Source organism: Rhinoderma darwinii, chromosome 8 (genome assembly GCF_050947455.1).
Source record: "Rhinoderma darwinii isolate aRhiDar2 chromosome 8, aRhiDar2.hap1, whole genome shotgun sequence".
NCBI classification, from domain to species: domain Eukaryota; kingdom Metazoa; phylum Chordata; class Amphibia; order Anura; family Rhinodermatidae; genus Rhinoderma; species Rhinoderma darwinii.
Window position 1 is genome coordinate 67,778,593 of NC_134694.1, and position 27,659 is coordinate 67,806,251.

The 27,659-nt window shown below is 42.4% G+C and overlaps 1 protein-coding gene across 1 annotated transcript in view; it reads right to left on the minus strand.

The window, feature by feature from the left end:
- ATP7A (ATPase copper transporting alpha) overlaps positions 1-27,659 on the minus strand; it is an 80,866-nt gene that overhangs the window by 28,170 nt on the left and 25,037 nt on the right. Inside the window, exons 3-13 of the mRNA XM_075835710.1 lie at positions 25,737-26,208; positions 24,222-24,965; positions 21,900-22,100; positions 18,529-18,692; positions 17,539-17,700; positions 17,350-17,426; positions 9,188-9,410; positions 8,735-8,968; positions 3,478-3,569; positions 2,034-2,161; positions 227-381 (exon numbers count right to left, since the gene is read on the minus strand). Coding sequence (XP_075691825.1) covers positions 227-381; positions 2,034-2,161; positions 3,478-3,569; positions 8,735-8,968; positions 9,188-9,410; positions 17,350-17,426; positions 17,539-17,700; positions 18,529-18,692; positions 21,900-22,100; positions 24,222-24,965; positions 25,737-26,208 — 2,652 coding nt within the window. The remainder of the gene's footprint in view (positions 1-226; positions 382-2,033; positions 2,162-3,477; positions 3,570-8,734; positions 8,969-9,187; positions 9,411-17,349; positions 17,427-17,538; positions 17,701-18,528; positions 18,693-21,899; positions 22,101-24,221; positions 24,966-25,736; positions 26,209-27,659) is intronic.

Sequence of the window (27,659 nt, forward strand, 5' to 3'; positions counted from 1 at the left end):
GATGTGAACTGAGCCTTAGAACGTTGTGTCAGATTTTTAGTTACAAATCTGTGCGCTGTGCCCAAGGTGTTGGAGCATTCCGTAGAGCCTTTTACTTCTGGGACTCAGTGATGGTCTATCTTCATTCATTGCGGATGTGCATCCATGCACTGATCCATTTTGTGTGAATATTCGTTATGACATGTGTGACTGAGAAAATAGCTTTTTGTTTTATAGTAGTTGTTACCTTGGATGTCTGTGCTTCTTCCACAAGTTTAACTATTTGTGAGAGAGTAGTGTCGGAACCAACATGAGTGGCGGAGATGAGCAAGGAGCCATTCTGGTTAATTGATCCAGCAATAACACTGCTTCCCGGCTTCTTAGTTACAGGCATGGCCTCACCTGGGAAACACAGGGTGCAGATCAAGTTATGTACATTGTCTCCTGCAACTGTACTATAAAAAGTCACACCAAATGAAGTTACGCAATCTGCTATAAATAGGTTAATATGATGCTATACACAGGCAGATTAGTATTCCAGAAATGTTTTCATGATTTTGCAAATGTATTAATTTAATGAATGTAATTTGAAGCCGACTGCGCTATGGATTCCGTCGAAAAGACAGAAACCTGTCGGAACGGTGACAAACGGAAACCATTAGCAATGTTTCCGTCACCATTGATATCAATGGTGATGCAAACGGAAGCTAAGGTTTCCGTTTGATTTTCTGTTGCGGGGTTCCATGACGGAAACCTCAGACGGAACCCCTCAACGGAAAGCCAACGCTGATGTGAACAGGCCCTAACACTGCTCTTCCAATAGTTATTCATGCAGCTAGCAGAATACAATAAATACGGTGCTAAGAGTACTGTAAATGATATATTAGGCCCTGCTCACACAGAGTTTTTTTGCAGGCGTTTTTCGCTCACGCCTATTGAGCGCCAGAGGCAAAAACGAGGCAAAATACGCTTTCTCTGTCTCCCATTGATGTCAATGGGAGGTCAGAGACGTAAACGCCCGAAGATAGGGTATGTCGCTTATTTTTCCGCTCGTGGAAAAAAAACGCCTCCGCCTCCCATTGAAATCAATGAGAGGCATTTTCGGACGTTTTTTGGGGCGTTTTCCGCGTCAAAAAAACTCTGTGTGAACTGAGCCTAAGTATACATATGCATTCCATATAATCTTAAAAGATTTTTCATATTTTACCTTTCTTTTACATTTAGATAACCCTTACATCTCCGCTAACATTAAGGAGGTTTTACACAAGCGGATTTCCGCCCGGTAACTAGCGCCGATCGATAATAACCGCGCGTCAATCAGCACTCGTTCCTATACATTTTGCATCTGGTCAGCAGCAAAACAGCATTTTCGCCACATAAAAAACATGATCAGTCGACAATCAAGCATTTGTCTGTTTGTTGGCTGATTATTGCCCTGTATACGGGGAAATGATAGGGGACGAGTGTTTGTATGAGCGCCCGTTCACCCGATCATTGGCCATTAGTACCATATACACGATCAGCATTCACTGATATGGCAGCCTGCCTTTATCTTAAAAAGACGCTGGACTGCCAGATCTCTATTTGAGGTTACTTAGTGAGGACAATAGGGCATCCTATTATTTTAGCAGACTTCCAACGTGAGCAGAAGCTGGATGTCCATGACTGTCGAAAAGTTTTTAGATTTTATGCCAAAAAAAGAATAAGGGTGGGCGTATAGATAGCGGTTGTGCGCCATGCTGCTAAAAACCATGTGGCAATGACCGTATGTGGTTTTAATTTGCATTACCATGGTTTTGCAATGCGGTTTGCAGCCAAGCAACCAGTACTAGTGAATCATATAAAAACCATGTGCTTCACGTGCACTTGCCACGCGGTCAAAGTCCTCAACACCAAACTGCGTATGCTGCACGGTTCCTGGCAGCATGGCATAAATCTCTGTGTGTACGGGTACCATAACACCTGATTTTGGACACTTTTAATGTCTATTCAATCTAGGCCATAACCATCATCATCGTACAACAGCCAGAGACTGCTCCTTGGTCAACAAGTACCTGTAATGAGAGATTCATCCACCATAGAGTGGCCTTCAATAACTCGCCCATCCACAGGAAACTTTCCACCAGGTACCACTTTCACAACGTCCCCTCTCTGAACCAATTCCACATCGACCTGCACCTCACTGTGATAGAGAATTTTCAATAGTTTGAAAGAATGATAATCTGTTACGAGAAGGTCATTGCTAATAATTCTCACTCACTGCCGGAAAACAGAACTGAAAATTGTGCGCCATAATACAAATACGGACACTAGAATAGATAAATATACAACAAAGTGGCCATTTAGGTCAAAAGGTTTATATCAAGTATACATGACTTTAACACGAAAGATGTTAGAAAGAGTAAGGCTCTGGTCACACCATATTTTTGCCCTACTGTGGAGATATGCTCAACAGAAACCCCCCTCCCCATATAAAGGAAGGGCCCGGACAAAAGTCATAATCCTGTAACAAAAAAGAAAAAAATACTGACTGTTATATGGAGAAAATCCGTACATAGATATCAAAGTGGCATCCATACCATCTTGCAGACTGCATGGACATACATTTAAAGAGGCTCTGTCACCAGATTTTGCAACCCCTATCTGCTATTGCAGCAGATCGGCGCTGCAATGTAGATTACAGTAACGTTTTTATTTTTAAAAAACGAGCATTTTTGGCCAAGTTATGACCATTTTTGTAGTTATGCAAATGAGGCTTGCAAAAGTCCAAGTGGGTGTGTTTAAAAGTAAAAGTCCAAGTGGGCGTGTATTATGTGCGTACATCGGGGCGTTTTTAATACTTTCACTAGCTGGGCGCTCTGAAGAGAAGTAACATCCTCTTCTCTTCAGAACGCCCAGCTTCTGACAGTGCAGATCTGTGACGTCACTCACAGGTCCTGCATCGTGACGGCCACATCGGCACCAGAGGCTACAGTTGATTCTGCAGCAGCATCAGCGTTTGCAGGTAAGTAGCTACATCGATTTACCTGCAAACGCCGATGCTGCTGCAGAATCATCTGTAGCCTCTGGTGCCGATGTGGCCGTCACGATGCAGGACCTGTGAGTGACGCCACAGATCTGCACTGTCAGAAGCTGGGCGTTCTGAAGAGAAGAGGATGTTACTTCTCTTCAGAGCGCCCAGCTAGTGAAAGTATTAAAAACGCCCCGATGTACGCACATAATACACGCCCACTTGGACTTTTACTTTTAAACACACCCACTTGGACTTTTGCAAGCCTCATTTGCATAACTACAAAAATGGTCATAACTTGGCCAAAAATGCTCGTTTTTTAAAAATAAAAACGTTACTGTAATCTACATTGCAGCGCCTATCTGCTGCAATAGGAGATAGGGGTTGCAAAATCTGGTGACAGAGCCTCTTTAAGAATAATACCGAAAAGACTTTATATCATTAATATAAAAAAAGATCTGTATCAGCAGCCCAAAAAAAAAACGTACCTGGAGGTAGAGTTGTCAGGCCCCAGTATTACAATGGTAGCTTCAGTTGCTTGCAGTGAAATGAGTCGTGCGAGAGCTTCTGATGTTTTGCTCTGGAAGAGATTTCATCACATTAACCTCATAGGAGCCTCAACACTAATTTATTCCTTTGTACATTTTAGTTTAAAAGTTAAAAAATTTATATAGTTCACATTCCCAATGTGTAAGTTGCTGTTAATGGTGATATAATGTACAAATGATATTATATTATTGTTATCCCATATGTCTCATAAATTCCCCCCACCCAATTCTGTCTGTGTGCATCCTACACACAATGGATACATTTTGCACTGGCCTCAAAAGTCAGCCTTAAAGGAACAGTGTTACCACAAATTTTTTTTAATATGTTAAAGATGTTAGTGCTTTATTAAAAACGTTTGGATTAATTTGTGTGTTTGTGTGTTACTTTTTCTTATTTTTACACTTTTTCTTCCCTATGGGGGCTGCCATTTTTTTTTCCATTTCTTATGTGTCGATTAACGACACATACAGACATGGAATACGGCAGCTCCAGTCCCGTAGGGACTGCGAACGGGGCCCGTTCCATCCACTAACATGTACGCCGCTGTGTGGGAACGGCGCATGCGCCGCTCCCACACAGTTCAATTTGAAATGCGCGCCGTCCGGCGCCATTTTCCTGTGGACCGGAAGTCGCGGCCGGACAGTAAGATTACTACTTCCGGTCGCGGCTTCCGGACTTGTGCACATGGAGCAGCGGCAGCAGACGGAGCGGATGGAGCGGCGGCGACTGGAGCAGGTAAGGGATTTCTATGTATGTTTGTGTTCAGTGTGTGTTTACTACTGTATGTAAACCTTCTACACTGTGTGTTAGCTCAAAAAATGGCGACACACAGTGTAGGAGGTTAGACCGTTCAAACCCCTCGTTTCTCCCGGCACGAGCCAGGATAAAGGAGGGGGGGATGCTGAGAGCTCACTAGAGCGAGGGCTTTTTACCCAATTTTGTAGCATAAAGCAATGTGGTTGCTTTACCACATGCAATGCTGCAATTTTGGGAATGGCTCCATCTAGTGACCAGCAATGGGAAATATTATAAATTAGAATCCAATTGAATCCAATTTATAATATTTCCTGACTCGTGAAAAAAAAAAAAAATTAGAACAATGTTTAATCACCTATACACTAATTGTTTAACTAAAAAAAAAAAAAAAATCATGTTTTGCTGGCAACACATTCCCTTTAAGGCCCTGTTCACACAGAGTTTTCGTGTCGGAAAACACGCGAAAACACGCCAAAAAACTCCTCCCATTGATTTCAATGGGAGGCGAAGCAGTTTTTTTTCCCGCGAGCGGGAAAAAGAGGCGACATGCCCTGTCTTCGGGCTTTACGTCTCTGACCTCCCATTGACATCAATGGGAGGCAGAGAAAGCGTTTTTCTCTGCATTTTTGCCTACGGCACTCAATGGCCGCAAACGGCGTGCAGGCTGATCAAAATCTGCGTCAAAATTCCAGATGGAATGGAGGCAGAATTTTCTGCCTGCAAAAAAACTCTGTGTGAACAGGGCCTAAGAGAAGCTCTGTCACCAGATTATAAGTGCCCTATCTCCTACATAATCTGATTGGCGCTGTAATGTAGAGAACAGCAGTGGTTTTTCTTTTGAAAAACTAATCATTTTTGAGCAAGTTATGAGCTAGTTTAGATTTATGCTAATGAGTTTCTCAATGGACAACTGGGCGTGTTTTTACTTTTTACCAACTGGGTGTTGTACAGAGGAGTGTATGAGGCTGACCAATCAGTGACCAATCAGTGTCCTACACTTCTTATTGTTCCAGCCCAGCATGATCCACAGGACAGTGTGATTGTGCAGCGAAAGAAGCTGGGCTGGAACAATGAGAAGTGTATGAGGCTGATTAGTCACTGATTGGTCAGCCTCATACACTCCTCTGTACAACACCCAGTTGGTCAAAAGTAAAAACACGCCCAGTTGTCCATTGAGAAACTCATTAGCATAAATCTAAACTAACGTGAATGAGAGAAATGAAAATGCGGCACTCACCCGTTTGCAAATCTTCTTAACTTTATTGTGTCATCTTGGCGAGGGTAAAAGCATTAAAGGGAGGACAGCTAGTTGTAGGTTACAGCCTGTTTCACGCTGGAGATCGCGCTTCTTCTAGTCAGAAGAAGCGCGATCTTCAGCGCGAAACAGGCTGTAAACTACAACTAGCTGTCCTCCCTGTAATGCTTTTACCCTCGCCAAGGTGACACAATAAAGTTAAGAAGATTTGCAAACGGGTGAGTGCCGCATTTTCATTTCTCTCATTCACATTATACTACAAGACCGTCTGTTTTTATGCTGAGCACCGCCCGAAGTTTGCTTAAATGAGAAAAACCCTGATTCCACTTGCATCTATCTGCCTGTTCCATGCTGTGAAGATTGAGAGTGGTGCCGACTTCCCTCTACTTCGTGCTTGATAAATCTAAACTAGCTCATAACTTGCTCAAAAATGATAGTTTTTCAAAATAAAAACCACTGTTGTTATCTACATTACAGCGCCGATCAGATTATGTAGGAGATAGAGCACTTATAATCTGGTGACAGAGCCTCTTTAAAGTGTAGCTAAACGTTTGACAAACTTCTGACATGTCATAGAGACATGTCAGAAGTTTGGATTGGTGGGGGTCCGAGCACGGAGACCCCCACCAATCGCTACAACGAAGCAGCTGAAGCGCTCGTGTGAGCGTTCAGCCGCTTCGTGTCTGTTCGGCTTTTTCCGGAAATAATTGTATCGTGCACGGACTCAATACAAAGTCTATCAGCCCGTACTCCAATTCCGGAAAAAGCCGAACAGACACGAAGCGGCTGAGCGCTCACACGAGCACTTCAGCTGCTTCGTTCTAGCGATTGGTGGGAGTCTCAGTGCTCGGACCCCCAAAAGAAACCAAAGGAAATTATATATACAGTGAAGGAAATAGTATTTGATCCCTTGCTGATTTTGTACGTTTGCCCACTGTCAAAGACATGAACAGTCTAGAATTTTTAGGCTAGGTTAATTTTACCAGTGAGAGATAGATTATATTAAAAAAAAAAAAAAATCACAGACAAAATTATATATATTTATTTGCATTGTGAACAGAGAAATAAGTATTTGATCCCTTTGGCAAACAAGACTTAATACTTGGTGGCAAAACCCTTTTTGGCAAGCACAGCAGCCAAGACGTTTTTTTGTAGTTGATGATGAGGTTTGCACACATGTTAGATGGAATTTTGGCCCACTCCTCTTTGCAGATCATCTGTAAATCATTAAGATTTCGAGGCTGTCGCTTGGCAACTCGGATCTTCAGCTCCCTCCATAAATTTTCGATGGGATTAAGGTCTGGAGACTGGCTAGGCCACTCCATGACCTTAATGTGCTTCTTTTTGAGCCACTCCCTTGTTGCCTTGGCTGTATGTTTCGGGTCATTGTCGTGCTGGAAGACCCAGCCACGAGCCATTTTTAATGTCCTGGTGGAGGGAAGGTGGAGGGAAGGTGGTTGTCACTCAGGATTCCATCTATTCTCCCATTGATGCGGTGAAGTAGTCCTGTGCCCTTAGCAGAGAAACACCCCCAAAACATAATGTTTCCACCTCCATGCTTGACAGTAGGGACGGTGTTCTTTGGGTCATAGGCAGCATTTCTCTTCCTCCAAACACGGCGAGTTGAGTTAAAGCCAAAGAGCTCAATTTTAGTTTCATCTGATCACAGCACCTTCTCCCAATCACTCTCAGAATCATCCAGATGTTCATTTGCAAACTTCAGACGGGCCTGTACATGTGCCTTCTTGAGCAGGGGGACCTTGCGGGCACTGCAGGATTTTAATCCATTAAGGCGTAATGGGTTACCAATGGTTTTCTTGGTGACTGTGGTCCCAGCTGCCTTGAGATCATTAACAAGTTCCCCCCGTGTAGTTTTCGGCTGAGCTCACACCTTCCTCAGGATCAAGGATACCCCACGAGGTGAGATTTTGCATGGAGCCCCAGATCGATGTCGATTGACAGTCATTTTGTATGTCTTCCATTTTCTTACTATTGCACCAACAGTTGTCTCCTTCTCACCCAGCGTCTTACTTATGGTTTTGTAGCCCATTCCAGCCTTGTGCAGGTCTATGATCTTGTCCCTGACATCCTTAGAAAGCTCTTTGGTCTTGCCCATGTTGTAGAGGTTAGAGTCAGACTGATTGAGTCTGTGGACAGGAGTCTTTTATACAGGTGACCATTTAAGACAGCTGTCTTTAATGCAGGCACCAAGTTGATTTGGAGCGTGTAACTGGTCTGGAGGAGGCTGAACTCAATGGTTGGTAGGGGATCAAATACTTATTTCTCTGTGCACAATGCAAATAAATATATATAATTTTGACTATGTGATTTTCTGTTTTTTTTTTAATATAATCTATCTCTCACTGGTAAAATTAACCTAGCCTAAAAATTCTAGACTGTTCATGTCTTTGACAGTGGGCAAACTTACAAAATCAGCAAGGGATCAAATACTTATTTCCTTCACTGTATATATCACATGATAAACCCCCTAATCATGTAATAGACAAAAGGGCTGTCCCACCTAGACAACCTGTTCTCTAAAATAAACCTGGGACGCTGCAGATGGACAACACTATATGCTGAACACGACCAACAATTAATAAATAAATGATACATCAAAAAAATAATTAGAGGGAACCATATAAACGGTTTGAATGTGATGGTCTCCATAAGATGTTTTACAGCTCTATTCCCACTGTGTTTGCGTTGCATGTTCAATGTATACGGCAGGAAAATATCCTGACGTTTGCTCTGAACGTATAGCCCTGAGTTGTGCGACTGGAAGGCAAAAAGTTGCCGATTTTTACCCATTGACTTGCTTTCTAAGACTATGTTCACACTTGCGTTGGGGTTTTGGTTTATAAACCACAACGATTTGCCGGATCCGTCATATGACAGATTCCAACAACTCCATTGACTTACAGTCGAATCTGACAGTACTGCCACGGAGGGGCCAAAGCTCTGGCAGTCGTGTGAGCATAGCCTCAAAAAAACGTATGTGCATTGTACAACTTTTTTTTTGCAGATCCCCCTGTATAGAAATCTGTAGTTAACTAACGCATATGGACATGTTCGGCATATAGTGGGTGCACCTACACCTGCTTTTTGGCTCATTGATCCTCTGAATAATGGAAAATGTTATCCTAATTCTTCCACCATTGTAATAAAGCACAATTAATTCTTACCTTAGCAACATGCTCCAGCCACCGACCCAAAGCAATGAAGACAAATAGCATCGGTGGAGTGTCAAAAAAGGTAATTGGGTTTACTTTGGATTTTTCACACATTGCAACCAGAAGGATAACCAGCGAATAAATAAAAGCAATGGAAGTGGCTAGAACTATAAGTACATCCATATTAGCAGTTTTATGTTTCAAGGCTTTGTATGCTTGAATGTAGAAATACCATCCACCTAAAAACTAAAAAAAAAAAATATATATAATAATAAAATATATTCAAAATGAATATTGCAGAAACATCATAAAGTGACTAGATGGGAGTAATACGTATAAAACTGGCATCATAAAACAGCTTTTCAATATTCTGCTTCTACAGCTATAGTGCTGAATCAAGGCCATGGTGACATACTGAAGAAAAGCGATTGTGATTCTTTATATAAAATAAAAACCGTCAATTACCTGTACGGGAACACACAACAGGAAGGACAGCAGGTTCATGATGGACAAGCCTGGCATGATCTGATATTCCAGGACCATTGTAGGGTGATACATTGTTATATCATCCGTAGTCAGGTTGTGGTGGTGAAGCATCATGTGCTGGTTGTCCATGAACATCATGTAGATCATTAATCCCATGACAGGAATGCAAAAGATCAGACTAATCAGAAACGATCGCTTCCACCTTGACAAGAAAACACGTCACTCGTTATAATAACGTGAGCAATCCTTATATACATAGTAAAACAAACGTTTTAGATTATGAAGTTATAGCCAAGACGTTTCATATGCTGAAAATTAATCTTTGTAAAAATATTGCAGGCAGATATCTAGATAGAAAGAGTAACGGGTGCATCACTGAATACGACAGTAAAGTCGGAGAAGCTAATAAAAAAAAAACAAGCTGATCTATTCAGGTGCATGCCAGTCGTCCTTGAAGAAGACGATAACCCCACCGGAATATGTAGAATTACAGTTTAAAAAAAAAAAAAAACTACTTTAACCCCTTAGCCGGCTTTGGCCTTTCTGACAGAGTACCATTTTTCTAATCTGACATGTGTCGCTTTAAGTGATTCTGAAATAGTTTTTTGTGACACATTGCACTTTAGGATATATCGACCAAATTTTACCACTGACATATTTGTGAAAAACACCAAAAGATATAGAATTTATTTTTATTTATTTTTTAAATAGCATTTTTACAAAATTTCATTATTCTCTTGTAAGACAATAATAATTAACATTTCCCAAGTCTACTTTATGTTGGCATAATTTTTCTAAATGCCCTTTTATTTTTTTTAGAACATTAGAAGGTTCAAAAGTTTAACAGCAATTTTTCAAATTTCCAACACCATTTCCAAAAACCCTTATTTTCTAGGGACCAATTCAGTTTAAGTGTCTTTGAAAGATCTATATATTAGAAACCCCCATAAAAATTGTTATATATATTTATATATACACACCCCTCGACATATTTAAGACAGCATTCAGTGAGTTTGATAACCCTTTAGGTTTTTCACAGGAATTAAAGCACGGTGGCGGTGAAGTGTAAAAATGTCTGTTTTTTGCAGATATTCAATTTGAATCCACTTTTTTTCTATTAGAGTATGTTCACACGCTTACTAAAAAACATCAAGGGAAAACAGCTCGTCATTTTCAGCCGTTTTTTTAGCAACTCGTGTTTATCACGGCCGTTTTTGGAGCAGTTTTTCTATAGAGTCAATGAAAAACGGCTCAAGAAGTGACATGCACTTCTTTTTCGCGGGCGTTTTCTTACGCGGCCGTTTTTTAAAAAGGCCGTGTAAAAAAATGGCCCGTCGGAACAGAACGCTGTGTTTCCCATTGAAATCAATAGGCAGATGTTTGGAGGCGTTCTGCTTCAGATTTTTCGGCCATTTACGGCCCGAAAAACAGCTGAAAATAAGCCGTGTGAATATACCCTAACACAGCAAGTGTTAACAGGGAAATGCAACTCAATCTTGATTACCCAGATTCTGCAGTTTTCAGAAACATCCCATATGTGGCCCATATGTGCTACTTGATTGAAACACAGGCCTAAGATACAAAAGGAACAACTTGTGGATTTTGGGGCCTCTTTTTTATTAGGATGTTTTACAGGCACCATTAAAGGCTTTGCAGAGGCTTGAGGTGCCAAAACACAAGGAAAACCGCCTCCCCCCCAAAAACTCCATTTTAGATGCTACGGCCCTCAAGTTTATATAGGGGTGCAGTGAGCATTTTTACCCCACAGATGTTCCATAGATTTTATTAGAATTGGGCAATGAAAAAATAATAATAATAATTTTCTTTCCTTCATGGCGTTGAAGTCAGAGTTATGGAGTTGTGAGTGAGTTTTTGGTGGAGTCCAGGGGGATAAAATGTACCAACTCCAAGATAAAATATATTCCATCTCATATATGATTTTTTTTATTCAAAAATTCTATTCCAGTAAATATATTTTATGTTCCAAGTAGCCCGACTATTTACATGATGGTGATGAAAAGCCTGAGGTTACCATTTCACTAGAGTAAATAGTCAGAGTTGGAAATGTAGCCAGACAGTAGAAAAAGGGAGTCGTCGGAAGCTTGGTTTACTGTTTCCACACCCCTGCTTGCCTCTCAATAAATAATATCAGATTAACAAAAATACATGCTGGACTACAACAAATTAAGAATAGATGCAGACAAGATTTGTTAGGTTTAATAAAATGGAAAACAAGGGTGTATAGGCAGTGGCGTAACTAACGCCGTAGCAGCTGCTACAGGGCCCGCGGCATGAGGGGGCCCGTGTCGCCCGCCGGCACGGGCCCCCACCATGACCGGAGGCTCCGCTAGCAGCCGCTATGGCTGCTACAGCGCGACGCCACTGAACTCTAGGGCAGAGCAGGGAGGTATCTCCCCGCTCTGCCATTAAACAAAAGACATGTATCCCCTATCCACAGGACAGGGGATACATGAGTGATCACTGGCATTGATAGAGAGAACGGGGGACAAAGTCCCCTGAAGTTCTCCATCACATACCTCGGACTTCCGGGGTTTGTGCCGGCAGCTCCGTAGAAATGAATGGAGCGCTCCTTTCATTTTTATTGAGCTGCGCAGACGCCGGAAGTCAGAGGTTAGTCATGGAGAACTTTGGGGGACTATCGGTCCCCCGTTCTATCGCTGTATGGCGTTCTCTACAGCGGGGGCTGTATGGCGTTCTCTACAGCGGGGGCTGTATGGCGTTCTCTACAGCGGGGGCTGTATGGCGTTCTCTACAGCGGGGGCTGTATGGCGTTCTCTACAGCGGGGGCTGTATGGCGTTCTCTACAGCGGGGGCTGTATGGCGTTCTCTACAGCGGGGGCTGTATGGCGTTCTCTACAGCGGGGGCTGTATGGCGTTCTCTACAGCGGGGGCTGTATGGCGTTCTCTACAGCGGGGGCTGTATGGCGTTCTCTACAGCAGGGGCTGTATGGCGTTCTCTACAGCAGGGGCTGTATGGCGTTCTCTACAGCAGGGGCTGTATGGCGTTCTCTACAGAGGGGGCTGTATGGGGTTCTCTACAGCAGGGGCTGTATGGGGTTCTCTACAGCAGGGGTTGTATGGCGTTCTCTACAGAGGGGGCTGTATGGCGTTCTCTACAGAGGGGGCTGTATGGCGTTATCTACAGAGAGGGCTGTAAAAAAGGCACTATCTGCAAGGGGGGTTGTGTGACACCCAGGGGAGGTGGGCCCCAGTCAAAAGTTTGCTATGGGGCCCAGTCTTTCCTAGTTACGCCCCTGGGTGTAGGTTAATATTTATTGGAATTAAAAACATAAACCATTGTATTAAATGTGTGTAAATGTTTAAACAAAAACTTAATTAATCTTTGACTGACAAAAAGATTTAAAAAAAAAAAAAAGCAGAAGTAAAGCCTGTTTACAGGCAAAATATTAGATGGTTCGCAATCCAGGCAGAAGTAACAAAGAGTGAGCGAGATAAGGGCAGTAAATGGCATTAAAACCCGACTAAAAACACAGTGTAAGGTGTATAAATAAAAGCTAATGAATAGAAATGAACAGCTGTGCTATGGCACTACCGATAAAAGGATAGTAAAAAACACAAGGTGCACATAGTGCATCGCCTGGATAATAAAAAGACGTTAAAGGTAAACCGGTTATGCTAACAGCACAACGTCCTAGAAAGCGTCTCAATTGTAGTGGAGCTGCAGCCTGGGTTCTGTTCAGGGAAACTCGTGCCAGTAGGTAAAAGCATAGGCAAGAGAGAAAAATATTTGGCATAACTTATGTGTTATGCCTGATGAAGATGTCAGGCCGGCTTCGAAACGCGTTGCTTTTACACACGTATAAAATTCTTAATTGCCGGAAATAATTTTCATTTAACAATAAAGTCAACAAGCAGTGCCAGGGGAAAAAAAATAAATAAATCACAATCTTTTCCTCCCTTGCCTACATGGGTACTACCAACGATCTGCCTCAGATGTTAACTTCGGGCCTGTTCACATCAGCGTTCGGTTTCCATTGATGGGTTCCATCAGACCTTTTCGTCAGGGGAACCCATCAACAGAAAGGAAAACGGAAACCATAGCTTCCTTTTGCATTACCATTGACTTCAATGCTAATTCTTGATTTGCTAATGGTTTTAGTTTGTCTCCGTTCCGTAAGGTTTCCGGTTTTTGTTTTTTTAAGGAATCAATAGCGCAGTCAAAGGGAAACCAAACGCTGATGTGAACAAGCCGTTACAAAAACAATCCCTGAAATGTAGAGCACAAGATTTTATCACACAATTCTACTGAAACATCTAATAACTAAACTCAGTTCCTTATTTATCAAAACTGTCAACTAGACAAACTCGCCTTTGTCATAGCAACCAATCACAGTACAGCTGCATTTTATCATAGCAGTTTAGGAAATGAAAGTGAAGCGCAACAAGGTCAGTTTTTCTATTAGACAAGTTTGATCAATTAAGCCATGTTTTCATGCCGATCAAACACTGGGTGATTGCAAGGCAATCTGAAAATCCACACAGCGACCAAGAGGATGGGGGAATAGCAGTCACTTCCTTGTTTCCATAGATGCATCTACAAGATGTCCTAGTTTAGTTATCGGATTTTGACAAGAATCCCCCAACCAGGGCGTGCCTTAAGGATGTGCGACTTATCTGCAGGATAAGCTATATATATATATATATATATATATATATATATATATATATATATAAATAATCGCTTTGGGGTCCCCAACGAACATGAGAACAGGGGTCCCGTGTCCACCGCTTGAATCGAGCGGCAGTCAAGATAGCTCCCTGACTTCACTATAGTATATAGCTTAAAATTATATATTCATTTGATTAAGGAAAGTCGTTATTTGCATGACTTCTAATTTTTTCATATGATTGTCGAGGGGCGCCAAAAGAAAAAAAATCTGCACAGGGTGCAATTTAACCTTGGTTGAACTTGATGTACATTTGTCTTTTTTCAACCGTGCTATGTAACCTAAGTCCGGTCCTCGCCCCAAACGATGCGGACAGTAAGTCCCCCTGCTAGGACCCCCCAGAGATTAGCTGGAATCTATGTGAGAAGTTTGTAAGGCCGGATTTACACGAGCGTGTGCGTGTACATAACAGCTCTGTGTGTCACGCTCGTATGATGCGTGGCTGCGTGATTAACGCGCAGCCGCCATCATTATGTCACTGTTTGTATGTTTGTAAACATTTTCATTCATACTTTTAACTGCTGTTGCGCGAATCACGCGCGTCACACAGAAGTGCTTCCGTGATTTTCACGCACCCATTGACTTCAATGGGTGCGTGATGCGCGAACAACGCACAAATATAGGACGTCGTGAGTTTTACGCAGCGGACACACGCTGCGTGAAACTCACAGACAGTCTGCACGGCCCCATAGACGAACATAGGTCCGTGCGAGGCGCGTGAAAATCACGCGCGTTGCACGGACGTATTACACATTCGTCTAAATAAGCCCTTAGTGTTCAGTTTTGCTGAAGCTACACCACAGGGGCAAAGGAAGCATTGTAAGCTCGCATTGAACCCAATAAACTGTTAGTGTAATGAACAGATGAGCCAGGTCCTCCAGATTAAGAAATTCTCTTTGTAGCCACTCTCCTGAATGAAAAATGATGATCCTCCTATTAACTCAAAGTTCACTAAAAGGGTATATGAAAAATAGTTTCTAAAAAACAGACATCTTTAACCCCTTCCCGACATCCAACGTATATATACGGCGATGTTGGGCACGGGTTTCCCTAAACCGTAGTACAGTTTCGTTGCGGTGATAGTGCGGGCTCAGGTGCTGAGCCCGCACCATCACCGCCGGGTGCCAGCTGTATATTACAGCTGACACCCTGCTGTAACGGCTAGGACCAGAGATAGCCTCCTATCTGGCCGATTAACCACTCAGATGCTGCACTCAATAGAGATCGCAGCATCTGAGGAGTTTTTAGCCTCCGGCACCCCAGCAACGTGATCGCTGGGTTGCGGATTGCTGCAATGGCAACTGTAGGCCTAATACTGGCCTCCCGATCTGACAGCTACGGGAGCCTCCTATGCCCCGGCTTCCAGTACCAACTGCAAGATGGCGCAGAAGCTGAGATGGCGTCATTAGCAGTGGGTGTCCGCTGTATGTTACAGCAGACACCCTGCTGTAATGATAGGAACTGGAGCTAGCTCTGATCCCTGCCATTAACCCCTTAGATGCAGCGATCAAAAGCGATCGCTGCATCATAGTGGTTTGTAGCAAATCGGCAGCCCTGCCATGCGATTGCAGAGCTGCCGACGGCTACTATGGCAACAGGAGGCCTAACAATGGCCTCCTGCTCTGTCGATTAAGGAAGCTGATTAGGCCCCGCCCAGAGGTGGAGCCTAATAGGCTTGCTGTCAATGAACGACTGACCGTTCTAAAACATTGCACTATAGTTAGTACAGTGTATTAGAGCAGCAATTAAACATAATGGGACAAAAAAAAATGTAAAAAAGTAAAAAATGTAAGTTGTAAAAAAAACATTTCAAGTAATAACAAAAAAAAACAAAAAAACTAAAATCACCATTTTTCCCTTATCAGGTCATTTATTATTGAAAAATATAACGGCCTGAACTATAAAAATATGTTTTTTATCCCGCGCAGTGAACACCCCTAACAAACATTTCCAGAATTGCTGTTTTTTGGTCACTTTGTCTTCCAAAATTTTAAATAAAAAGCGATCAAAAAGTCACACGTATCCAAAAATGGTACCTATAAAAACTATAGCTCATCTCGCAAAAAAACAAGCACTCTTACAGCTCTGTTGACGAAAAATGTAAAAGTTATGTCTCTAAGTTATGTACACGGGAGAAATTACTTTACAAATGTTTGGGTGCTTTTTCCCCTTTTATTTGTTAAAAAAAAAAGGCTAATTTTGAGCTAAAGCTACGTCTTAGGCCGCATGCACACAACCATAGCCATGTGCGGTGCGGGCTCCCGGGCCATGCACGGACCGTAAAAACTACGGTGGTGTGCATGGCTCCATAGAAATGAATGGGGCCGCAATTCTCCCGTGGATTTTCGGGGGAATTGCGGCCGCAAAAGCACGTTCGTGTGCATGGGGCCTTATTGGAAAAAAATATATATTTTTATTTTCACTGCCCAATTCTAATAAAATCTATGAAACACCTGTGGAGTTAAAATGCTCACTACACCCCTAGATGAATTCCTCAAGGGGTGTAGTTTCCCAAATGGCCAATATTGTGTCAAAAAAAGTAACTACTATATAAAGAGGGAAGCGGATGTATCCCATGAGGCCAGAGAAAGCATGACATCATGTGAATTGGCCGTAGGCCAAGGAATCGTTGCCCTCCTGTGCAATACGCTGGTATGAATTGAATAAAGCAGTTTTAAAAGGATTGGCGATTGCCGCTTATATTCATCTTTACAATCAAACAATAAAAGAGACATTACTCATCTGACAGATCCCACGTTCCATATATAACACTGAGGCCTGTGATTGCAGCAATCACGTGGGTATACAGGCACGTCATCGCTGCAGCCTTGTCAACAAACAGCGGCGGGGAACAGCAAAGCGGCTGTGCGGGAACGCCGGGATCTGTCAGGTGAGTAACGCCTCTTTTATTGCATCTCTCCCCCTTGGCCAGATTTTTCACGAACTCGGAAAACCCCTTTAAAAGGAGCTATGTCACTATGAAAGATACGTTTTAAAATGGATACACCTGTTACAATCCAACAATTGTAAGGATCGTGCCAAAGTGATTACTGGTTATAGATGGATCTGCTTGAGCAGCCACTCACAATCCATGATCACTAGTTTACTGTGCCTGAACAGCACTTACGTCCCATATACACAACTATTATCAATACGAATGCCTGCGGTCAGTAGTTTGCAGGTAAAACAGTTGCATCCATAGTAAACATATGTCACTTTGCTTGACCCCGTGTTCCGTTTTCCGCTCCTTACAGTAAAAGTGACAGCTCCTGTCGCTGTTCTCTTCCAGACACTCCCGGACCAGGAACACTAGGAGACATTGCTGTTCTAATATGCTCATAAAGGTTGTTGCTAAATTCGCTACATTGAATCTAGTTGAAGACATTCAGAATTTCATTATACTGAATATTTAACAATGCATGAAATACATACCTCAGTATTTCAGTCATGTGATCCAGATGACTTGCAGATCTATCTTTTTTAACATAAGATGCACTGAATCCTAGATCCTGGATTAGGAACGATAAACAATATCTATATTAATAAAGTTAGTAAGCCACATTTCTATCTACTTCACACTACATCTAGTGCAGCAGAGCTGGCAAAACATGAAAGACTTACATTAATAATCTTCATGAGGTCTCTAGGTCCAATGATCTCTGGATCATACTTAACATGAGCTTTATTGGTTGCCAGAGCCACAGAGCTGTACCGCACCCCTTTCGTTTTCATCAGACATGATTCTATTTTATGAACACACGATGCGCAGGTCATCCCTCTAACCTGTAAAATCACAAAAATATTAATACAGCATGGAATAATAATAATGTAAAAAATGACATGGAAACCTGAATAGTGTTAGATCAAGGAACAGAGGTGGAACTATAGTGGGTGCAGAGGTTGTGGTCACACCTGGGCTCTGGTGCTTTATAAAGGTCTAAATTGTCCCATATGAGAAGCAAATGGCACGTAATAGTTGTGGGTCCCTGTTATAGATTTTGCAAGTGGACGTTTCATTTTATGCGTTCGTTACAGAATATGGGAATGCCGACTTCAAGTTGCTTTTGTATTCTGGAAACCCCTGTAATATTTGGATCGGTTAGAAGTCGGAATTGTCATGCAAATATCTAAAAAGCATTTCCACTTAAAATAACAAATTTGAACTAAAACTAGTAAATATAGGTCCCGACTCAGCTATCAAGTCAATAAAAATTCTGTTTAGTCATTTCCTAGTTATTTCTTACCAATGTGGATTTTATTAAAAAGGACATACACAGTGGTGGCTGCGTCCATTCAGACTGCTGAATGGTAAATTGGGTGGTAACCCCTACAGGACCAGTAACGGGATCCATATTAATAGGAACGTATTTTGCGAAGAAACGGTGTGATTATTTAAAGTGGATTTTTTAATGCAGGGCTTGCCTGTGTATAGATTTTCTTATTTCTCAGCTGGCTGCAGCATGAATTCAACTATTTAATTATGGAACAAAACATCCGACTGAATAAAATGAATTCCAAAAATATGTCAAATCGGTAATCGTGTTCATCAGGCTTCAATGCGCATAACATAGTGACAAGTGCCATCAGAAGACATCAGCATAGTTGTCCTACCACCAGTTCCAGGACACCATCTCCTTGATCATAGTCATCTAGTACAGTTGCCTCAAAGCCCAGATCTTGGAGGAGATCAGCAACGCCCGAGGGCTGTATAAGCATTGGATTGTATCTCACTTCAGCTTTGCCCGCCATTAAAGCCACTAAAACGGAATGTATACCTAGAAAAAAAAAAAAAGTGCCATTGCGGTCAACTAGACAGAATGTTTTATATATATATATATATATATATATATACATATATATATATATATATACACATACACACACACATACACACACACACACACACAGTATGCACTACAATAACATAATAATACATGTATATCAAATTACGGAGCGGTCATCTTCCATGAATACATAATAAATAAAAAGACTATGATCTTAATATTGTCCTAATTGAATCTAATGATAACAATACACAGGATTTGCCATCTCTCTGGCTAGATAGTCGCACAAAACAACCAGATCACCCAGAGCTCAACACATTCCCCCCATGAGCATTATGTTACCCTATTTTAGGTTTACAAGGCCTTTGGAGAGGTCACAAGCACTGACAGGTATTACAGGGGCGTATAGAAGGATCCCATCATGGAGATGAGCTGGTGAGTGCCTATGTAGCTATGGCACAACCGCCAGAAGTGCAGATAAGGGCACCAGTAAGGTCTTTGCTGATATTCTGCGGAATGTCGTTTGGTTAATATAGAGTACAGACACATAATAACCAGTGATGCTGTTTATACCTGGCATGCATTTATCATTAGATTAAAAGGAGGGTTCGAGCGACACCAATTTTACCAATGATTGATTCTATAAATACATGTAATGATCACAATTTTGCTTTACTTATTTTAACAAGACTCAATAATGTGTAGATATCAAATTTATAAAAAATAAATAAATGTGCCCGTATAAGTGGGGACCTTACACAATTGTTTACAAATAATTTTATCCCCCTACTGGCCAAGTTTCGCACTGATCTTAATTCCTGACATAAGACTGAGTTTTCCTGGTTTGGCCGTATCAATATTATTAAGATGTCTCTCCTCCCCCGCTTACTTTATCTCCTGCAGACGATCCCCATCTCTATCCCATCCTCCTATTGGTTGCGGCTTCAGCGATGCTTCGGCTCCTTCATTTGGCCGACTGGTCGTCCACGTCTGAGCCGGGCTCTTCTGACTCGTTCCAGGGGTACGGGTGGGGTTGGTCTGCCGGATTGTCGGCTCTACTATCTGGCATCAACTCACGCACGTGTTTTAGATTTTTTTCATAACCGTGAATCAAAACTATGGGTCCGTTTGGCTCAACAACTATGTCCCAGTACCCTATCATCCCTGCCGTGGACCCTGTCCGGGAACAGACCGACTCAAGCCTCCTTTGTTGTTTACCATACCCTCATGGCGTTGAGGTCCTTAGGGCCTGGAAGTACGCTTATAGACCCCCTGGGTCCTTTAACTCCTATCACAGATAATCCAGCCTTTCCTGCTGGTAAGGCTGGTCGCTCCTTCCTAGGCAGGCCGTCCACCGGCCCCATGTATTTTGCCCAGGTCCTCTCCGCTTCCTCTCTTCTCCCTTTAACTTCCATCTGCCCCGATGCCGTGCCCCTCACTCGCCATATATATGAATATGCCCAGTTAAAACATTTTTATGGAGCAGTTAACCGACGCGCACATCTTCACAGGTTGTTGACGGACTTTGAGCGCCTATGTGTCTCCGCCCAGCCCCCTACCCATACCATATCCACAGTATATAAATTACTCCTTTCACAGCGTTCCCAACAACTCCCCTCCTTCTGCGGGGCCTGGGAGAGAGAATTACATACTACATTTACTGATGCACAATGGAAGCGGTGTTTCTCCCTCTCACAAAAAGCCTCTATAGCCATTAGGGCCCAGGAAACTAGTTACAAAATTGTCTCTAGATGGTATCGGGTCCCGGCTGCGCTTCATAAATGGTATCCGTCTGTGCCTGACAATTGTTGACGTTGTGGTGCTGTAGGAGGTTCCATGTCTCATGTTTGGTGGAGTTGCCCCTTGTTGAGCAGTTTTTGGGATGCGGTACTTAAATTGATATTGGAGGTTACTGGAGTTTCTGTCCCCAACTCTCCGGAAGCAGCTCTTTTATTCATGTTCCCGATGCCAATACACGTTTATAAAAGCTCCCTAACTAGACATCTCCTTCAGGCGGCAAAGTCAGTGATCCCGCGCAGGTGGAAAACGGCCATACCCCTAACATTAGATGAGTGGTTTCGGGAAGTTGCCTTGATACAGCGAATGGAACACTTGGTGGCTCACTCCCCGGCAGCTGTGGTAAAATACACGTCTACATGGTCTCCTTGGATAGGGTTTCTTTCTTCTCCTTCCTACCTCACGGCTGTAACCTGAGTCGGCCTATGCCCCTGTGAAATTTACTACGGCTCTTGCTCGCTGCGGTTTTTCACTCATAATACCCCGGAACTGGAGTCCAGGATCCCCTTGTCCTCTCCCCTCCCTCCTATCCCTCCCTCTCTTGGGGCCTTTTTCTATACTTTCTCTTCCCCTGTCTAGGGTAATGTGCCTCTCCTTCTCTGTTTGAATTAAGTGGTCTCGCTGTACCTCCTGATGTTATGCCTCTAGGATTATTCATGCTACTGTTGTATACCGACCATTCTTTTTCATGTTGAGATGTGATACACATTATTGATTTTCCTTTTTTTGTTTGTTTTTGCTTTGGTCCACTGACCTTGTTTGTTTTTATTTAAGGTGTGGAGGCCTCCCCTCCACTATGTTTTGTAATTTTGTGTTCTGAAACTATAGCCAACCTATGTGTGCATTACCTGATTGAGCCTTCATTTTTAAAGAACATTGGGGGTATACACCTGAAAAAAAACCAACATATGCTACTGGAACGCATACAGTGGAATACATCCGACTCCCATTTTACAAAATAAAAAAAAACGTATACCGCATGGTATACTTTTTTTTTTTACTGTGCCCCACCACAAAAGGGTGGTAGACCATATTTTTCTATCCAATGAAAAAAAGGTATGTTGGGGCATACCAGCCCAGCGTATGCCAAGAGGACACTCTTTTGGCATGTACGCTGGGTGCATGGGGTACATCTGAGTATATATCAGTGAATATGCCCGGGCCTGAAAAACGGGATGTGAAAAGAGCCTGAGAATCACAAGGTCAGTAGTAATGTCCACTCAGTATAGTAAACGCCCAACATTCCTAAAAATGAAAAGCACTGCATTGCACGGAACAGATGTAGTTACTTACCCCTCCCCCCATAAATGGAGTGTGTACAAATGTATAAAGGTCATGCTGGTTTTCTAGGTCGTACACTTTGGGTACATTTCCACACATCTGTATTGGAGGACAACTGACCGTCTTCCCTGCGGAGATTCCTTTCGATGTTTGCTACACAGGATGCACTCGTCATGCCGGAGACCTGAATGAAACATTTGTTGGTTGTCCTGGTTTCCGGACTGCTGTGCTCCGGAGATTCTTTGCTGAAGACTTCTTTTGGGTGGAAGGAATTGCGCAGAGTTTTCTGTAAGGGTTCCAGAGTAATGTCAAGAAACAAGCCTAATGTGAGGGCGAAAAAAAAAAATGTTAAATCACGTTATCCAGTATAAACAGGACGTTAGTATGTTTGATGTTGTAATGGCGGCCGCCATATACTTACCAAGTCTTAACATCTTCTGGCTGTCGCCGCTCCTCTCCACTGATCCCTGCTTTTGTCGGCCTTCTACACTGCCGATGCTCTCCTTCTGCTCCTAGTGCGCACGCACACTAAGGCTTTGTTCACACGGAGCTCAAAAAAAGCAACGCTAGCGTTTTTGTAAAGCGCTTTTTAAAATACTAGCATTTTTGTTGCGTTTCGTGAAACTTATAGTGCGCGCTTTCTGCGCTTTTTTTTCGTGCGTAATTAGGACAACCGTTAACAATAGGAATTAGGCAGGTTTTCCGTGTTTTACACATCAAAGAATTGCCCTGACGCTTTTGTTTTTTACATGACGGGTTGTATTAAACACGCTTGCGCAAAAAAACCGCCTGGGATGCATTAACCGTGCGCTTTTCCAGTGATGTTAACAGAAAGCTTAAATCATGCATTTTTGATGCGTTGAAATACATCCTGTGTGAACAGGGCCTTACTCTTGATCTTAAGGAGCCAGCGCATGCCAAAATATCCACCCAGCTTTCCCAGGGTATAAAGGATCCTACTTTTCCTGTACAGCTTGCCTGAGCAATAGGTTCTTACTAGCTTGTCTAGTGTTTTCCTGCCATCACTTTGTTGGATTTCCTGTTATGGACCTCTGCCTGTACTTTTTGACTATCCTTGCCTGCCACCTGCCCTAACCTCTTGCTAGCGACCGGTGACGAACCTGTGCCGCCTGCCCAAACCTTTTGCTCGAAAGCTATGAACAGTGTATATGTTTGTATACAAACCTATACCTCTGACGTACGGAACAAATGTGGTAGCCTGATCACATATTTTTGGATACATGGAAAAAGGTGCAGACTCGTGTTGAAACAAATTACTAACGTTTTTTAGGTGCATAGAATAACTTTTAGAAACTTTATCGCCAGCAATATTTAACCTTTTTTGCAATCTGAGCGCTCCATATGTCAATGTAGAAGAGTAAACTGGTGGTTCTACTACTTGTGAAACTACAATATTTCCTGTTATATAAGAACGGTAGGTGCCCAATAACTGTACAAGGCTCTGAAAAACTCCTCTGAACCCAGTAAATTCCTGAAGACTGTTGGCGTTTTGCACGGAGATGGATAAAATACGCAGACTTTTTCATTTCACCCAGTGTAATAGCACAAACCAATGAACACTTTACGTCGTTTTTTATTTTTTCTACCAGCAATATTTCATTTAAGCAGCATGCCCAATCCCTTGTGTTTTTCTAAGCTATTTACCCTATGACACCGCATACAGTAATCTGCATTCCAAATATCGAGAGAAAAGTGCAATTTGTTTTCAACTCTCCATTTCTTTTAATTTTTGTTTTCCCTGCTGAGGGTAACTACGGAGCTGTATTCAGAAAAAACAGCCTCTGATTTCCAGTCATTTTTTGAAGTTGAATATGTTTTTTCAGGCTTTTTTTGAGACGTCTTTAGAACTGTTTTTCTATTGACAATGAAAAACAGCTCCAAAAACTGCTCAATAAGTGCTCCTTTTTACGGGGTGTTTTTTTTACGCGCACCGTTTTCTTAAACGGCGGCGTTAAAAACGCCCCGTCTGAACAAAACGCCGTCTTTCTCATTGAATTCAATGGGCGGATGTTTGTCGGAGTTTAGCTACAGTTTTTTAATGCATATTTCGAAGCGTTTAAGTCCCGAAATACGCTCTAAAACATTGCGTGTAAACATACCCTAAAGGAGACCTCTAATCACGCTATCTAGACTCCCAGTGGCACAAATATTCTGTCTTCATGAGCTTCAAAGTCCAATAATAATTCAAGAGACCTATAGGAACATTGCAACCTAGATAGCCAATGGTTCAAGTTTACAATATCAATGAAAACTGAAGACTCTGTTGCTCATGAAAATATGAGCGCCTTCTTGTCTTTATGTGTTATGAGTTTGAAGTGAAGATACATTTTAGCAAAAAACAATGTTCTCTGTTCCTAATGGTAAGGGCATTGTGAAAAGACGGAGATGGTACACAGTATTAGAAAAAAACACTGCACTTACCAGCTAGTGAAGCATCAAATCCCATATCTTCTATGGCTGCACGGATAGTCTCAGGGCTGGTAACAGTAGGGTCATATTCCACGGTCCCATTATTGTTTGCCAGAGACACACTGATAGTTTTTACGCCAAGCTTCTGAGAGATGAGACCCTCAATAGATTGGACACAAGAAATGCAAGTCATTCCTTCAATGTTTACTACAGTGACTTTAGATGACACCTCCTGGAAGGTCTGGTCAGTAGATATCGGCTCTGCATTACTGGTTTCTGATGAACACTGGACAACGGAAGGGTCGCCATATTCCAGGCCATTACAAAGTCGGACTTGAAAAGTGCCTGGTGATAAAGATTCTATAGCCCTACATAGCGCATCTGAACTAAGGACATTTAGGTTATAATTGATCACTGCGGATTTCTTTTCTAATGACACTTCAATACTGGACACCCCAGGATGAGAAGAAATATGACTTTCAATGTTCACCACACATGATTGGCAGTGCATGCCATCCACCTGGAATACAGCTCTTGTCAGGTCAGTAAGAGACTTTGGTCTGGCCTGTGCTGTATCTCCAATACCATTAGTTTGAGCATTTGTCAAGCGTCCAATATCAATGACTCCCAGTTTCGGAGGCGGTTTGTTCTTAATTGATGCTGTAAAACCAGCTTCTTCTATTTGGCTTCTGATTTCTGCAGCGGTGATGAGGTGGGGTTGGTAGACTATGTGAGCTTCTTGACTGTCCAGGGACACTGACAAAATGGAAAATGTACACATCAATTACAAATCTGAAAATAAATAATAACAGTTTGCCCCCATCAAAGTCTCTGATCAATGTCCAAAGCAACATCATGCATGTTACCAAACCATGCGCTTGGTCTACATTCTGTTCACTATGGATGGACTTCAGACTGGCTGCACCAGCAGAACAACCCTACGATGGGATGAAACAATTGGCTTCCTCTACCACCTGTCACCTCGAGTCCCACTAATAAAACAGGCACTAAATTACCTTTATCAACAATTTTCAAACCACAATTGATAACAATCCTTTACTCCACATAGTTTTCCTCTATTTTTATTCCCATATTTATTTTTGCAATTAAACATTTCATTACAATAGCACAATAGTCAGTAAGGTGTGATGTGTGACTAGCACCAAGCACTTGGGGCACATGCCCAGAGCTTCCTGACCGATGTCACGGGAAAACAAAGTCAACTGAGGAAGCGGCTACAATAGCGTGGAGGTACTGGTATGACTGTTGTCCATCAGGAGATCCCTTTCCACGTGCTCCATTAGGGTGCTACAGAAGCTAACAAAATGCAATACACAGCAATTATTCCAGCAATAATCTGATTATTCCTTTATTATTAGATTTATGATCATTTGTAATCTGTACACAGGTAAAATAGTCCCACTTTGTATATTTTTTATGCTTTTCGGAGTATAAAATAATAATACCATTCATGTATTATACTGAAGTGGACAAATAGGTAGATATAACCCACAGAACATATATTACCTTTGATACGCTGGACTCCTTTGAGTTTCCCAATCTTGCCTTCTATAGTACTGGCACAGGAATGGCAGGTCATGCCATCCACCTTCATTTTCACCAGAACACCTCCGATTGGATTATCCTGAGAAGATGAAGATCTCTTATTTAGGCCCATTGCTTCTAGGCGGAGTCCTGGAAATTGCTGAATTATATCGTCAGTCTTCAGGGCTGAGGGTATGAACGTCACACAGATTGCGCCTTCCGGAGAGTTCGTAGCATCCAGGACTCCTTTCAACTTCAGGAGGCCACTGCAGACCTTCTCTGGAGATTGCTCTGAAGATGGGTAGAGAAAGGTGTTCTCTGTAGGTACAGGATGAGTGTTTGTGATGATAGGTGCACTCTCAAATCCCATATCCTCAATAGCTTCCTGCAGAGCATCTGACGTCTGGAGCATAGGGTCGTAAATAATTACAGCATTTTTGCCCTCCAGCGATACCTGAAATGTAAACAGAAACGGCATATAGTAGCCAAACAAAATAGAGGAAAAACCAAGCTAGCCAAAAATCGGGAGGTTATACGTGAAATAAAGAGAGCATACAACCGGTTTTGTCACTTTAAAAAAATAGCTGCGTATCTAAAGTGTACCGATCATTTCATAAGGGCCATAATACTGCGCCTAATCTCATAATATGTCGTAAAAGGACTGACACAGAGCTCCAAATACCATATCACCTTCACACATGCAGCTGACAATAGTAGGAGCTTACTGAATAAGGATTCCACTGTACTCAATAATAAATCCGACCAGCTATCTCCTTCCAGCGGAGGCCGCAGGCAGTCAGGATTTGAGTCAGTCAGAATTTTTTTTATTTATCGCTGTGTCAAAGGAAGGGGGTGATTTGGAGCGCTGTAAAAATATATTGTGACACAAAATCAGCATAGCATTTTGGTCCCATTTAAATAATAAAACAAAAATATAGGTAAACTTTTAGACTATACAGTTAGAAAGATCCATGTAACAGGTATAAAGGGACAGTGATCCTGAATTAGGCCCCATGCTCACGCACGAACGTGCTTTTGCGGCTGCAATTCCCCCGAAAATCCACGGGAGGATTGCGACCCCATTCATTAATATGGGCCCATGCATACGACCGTGGTTTTCACGGTCCGTGCATGGCCCAGGAGCCCACACCGCAGAAAGAACAGACCTGTCTTATTACGGCCGTGTTCTGCTGTCCAGGCTCATAGGAAATAATGGACATGGCCATGTGCACGGCCCGCGATTTGCGGGCAGCTCGCGGGTGTCACTCCGCGGCCCACCGACCCGAAAATCACGGCTGTGCACATGGCTACCGTCGTGTGCATGAGACCTTAGTGTTAAATAAGTGTAAAGGATATGTGCATTTTTATTGCTCCAATGCATCTAAAGTAAAATTTAAACAACTTTGAAAATAGTCTTAGAAAAAAACCATTATGTGTATACAGCTCCTATGCAGACCTATACACCGTTCAGCCGGAACATTAAAACCACTGACAGGTGAAGTGAATAACATTGATTATCCAATTACAATGGCGCCTGTCAAAGAATGGGATATATTAGACGGCAAGTGAACAGTCAGTTTTAAAAGTTGATGTGTTGGAAGCAGGAAAAATGGGCCATCGTAAGGTTATAAGTGACTTTGACAAAGGCCAATTTGTGATGGCGAAACCGTAGAGCGGTCATGTTAAGCATTGTAACCTGCCAAAAATGGCTACAATGCGCATATAAGCATCAGAACATGGAATGGTAAAAGATGGCCTGGTCTGATAAATCACTTTTTTTTTTACATCATGCGGATGGCCTGGTGCGTCCCTTACCTAGGGAAGAGATGGCACCAGGATGCACTATGGGAAGAAGGCTAGCAGGCTGAGGAGGTAGTGTGATGCTCTGGGCAATGTTCTGTTGGG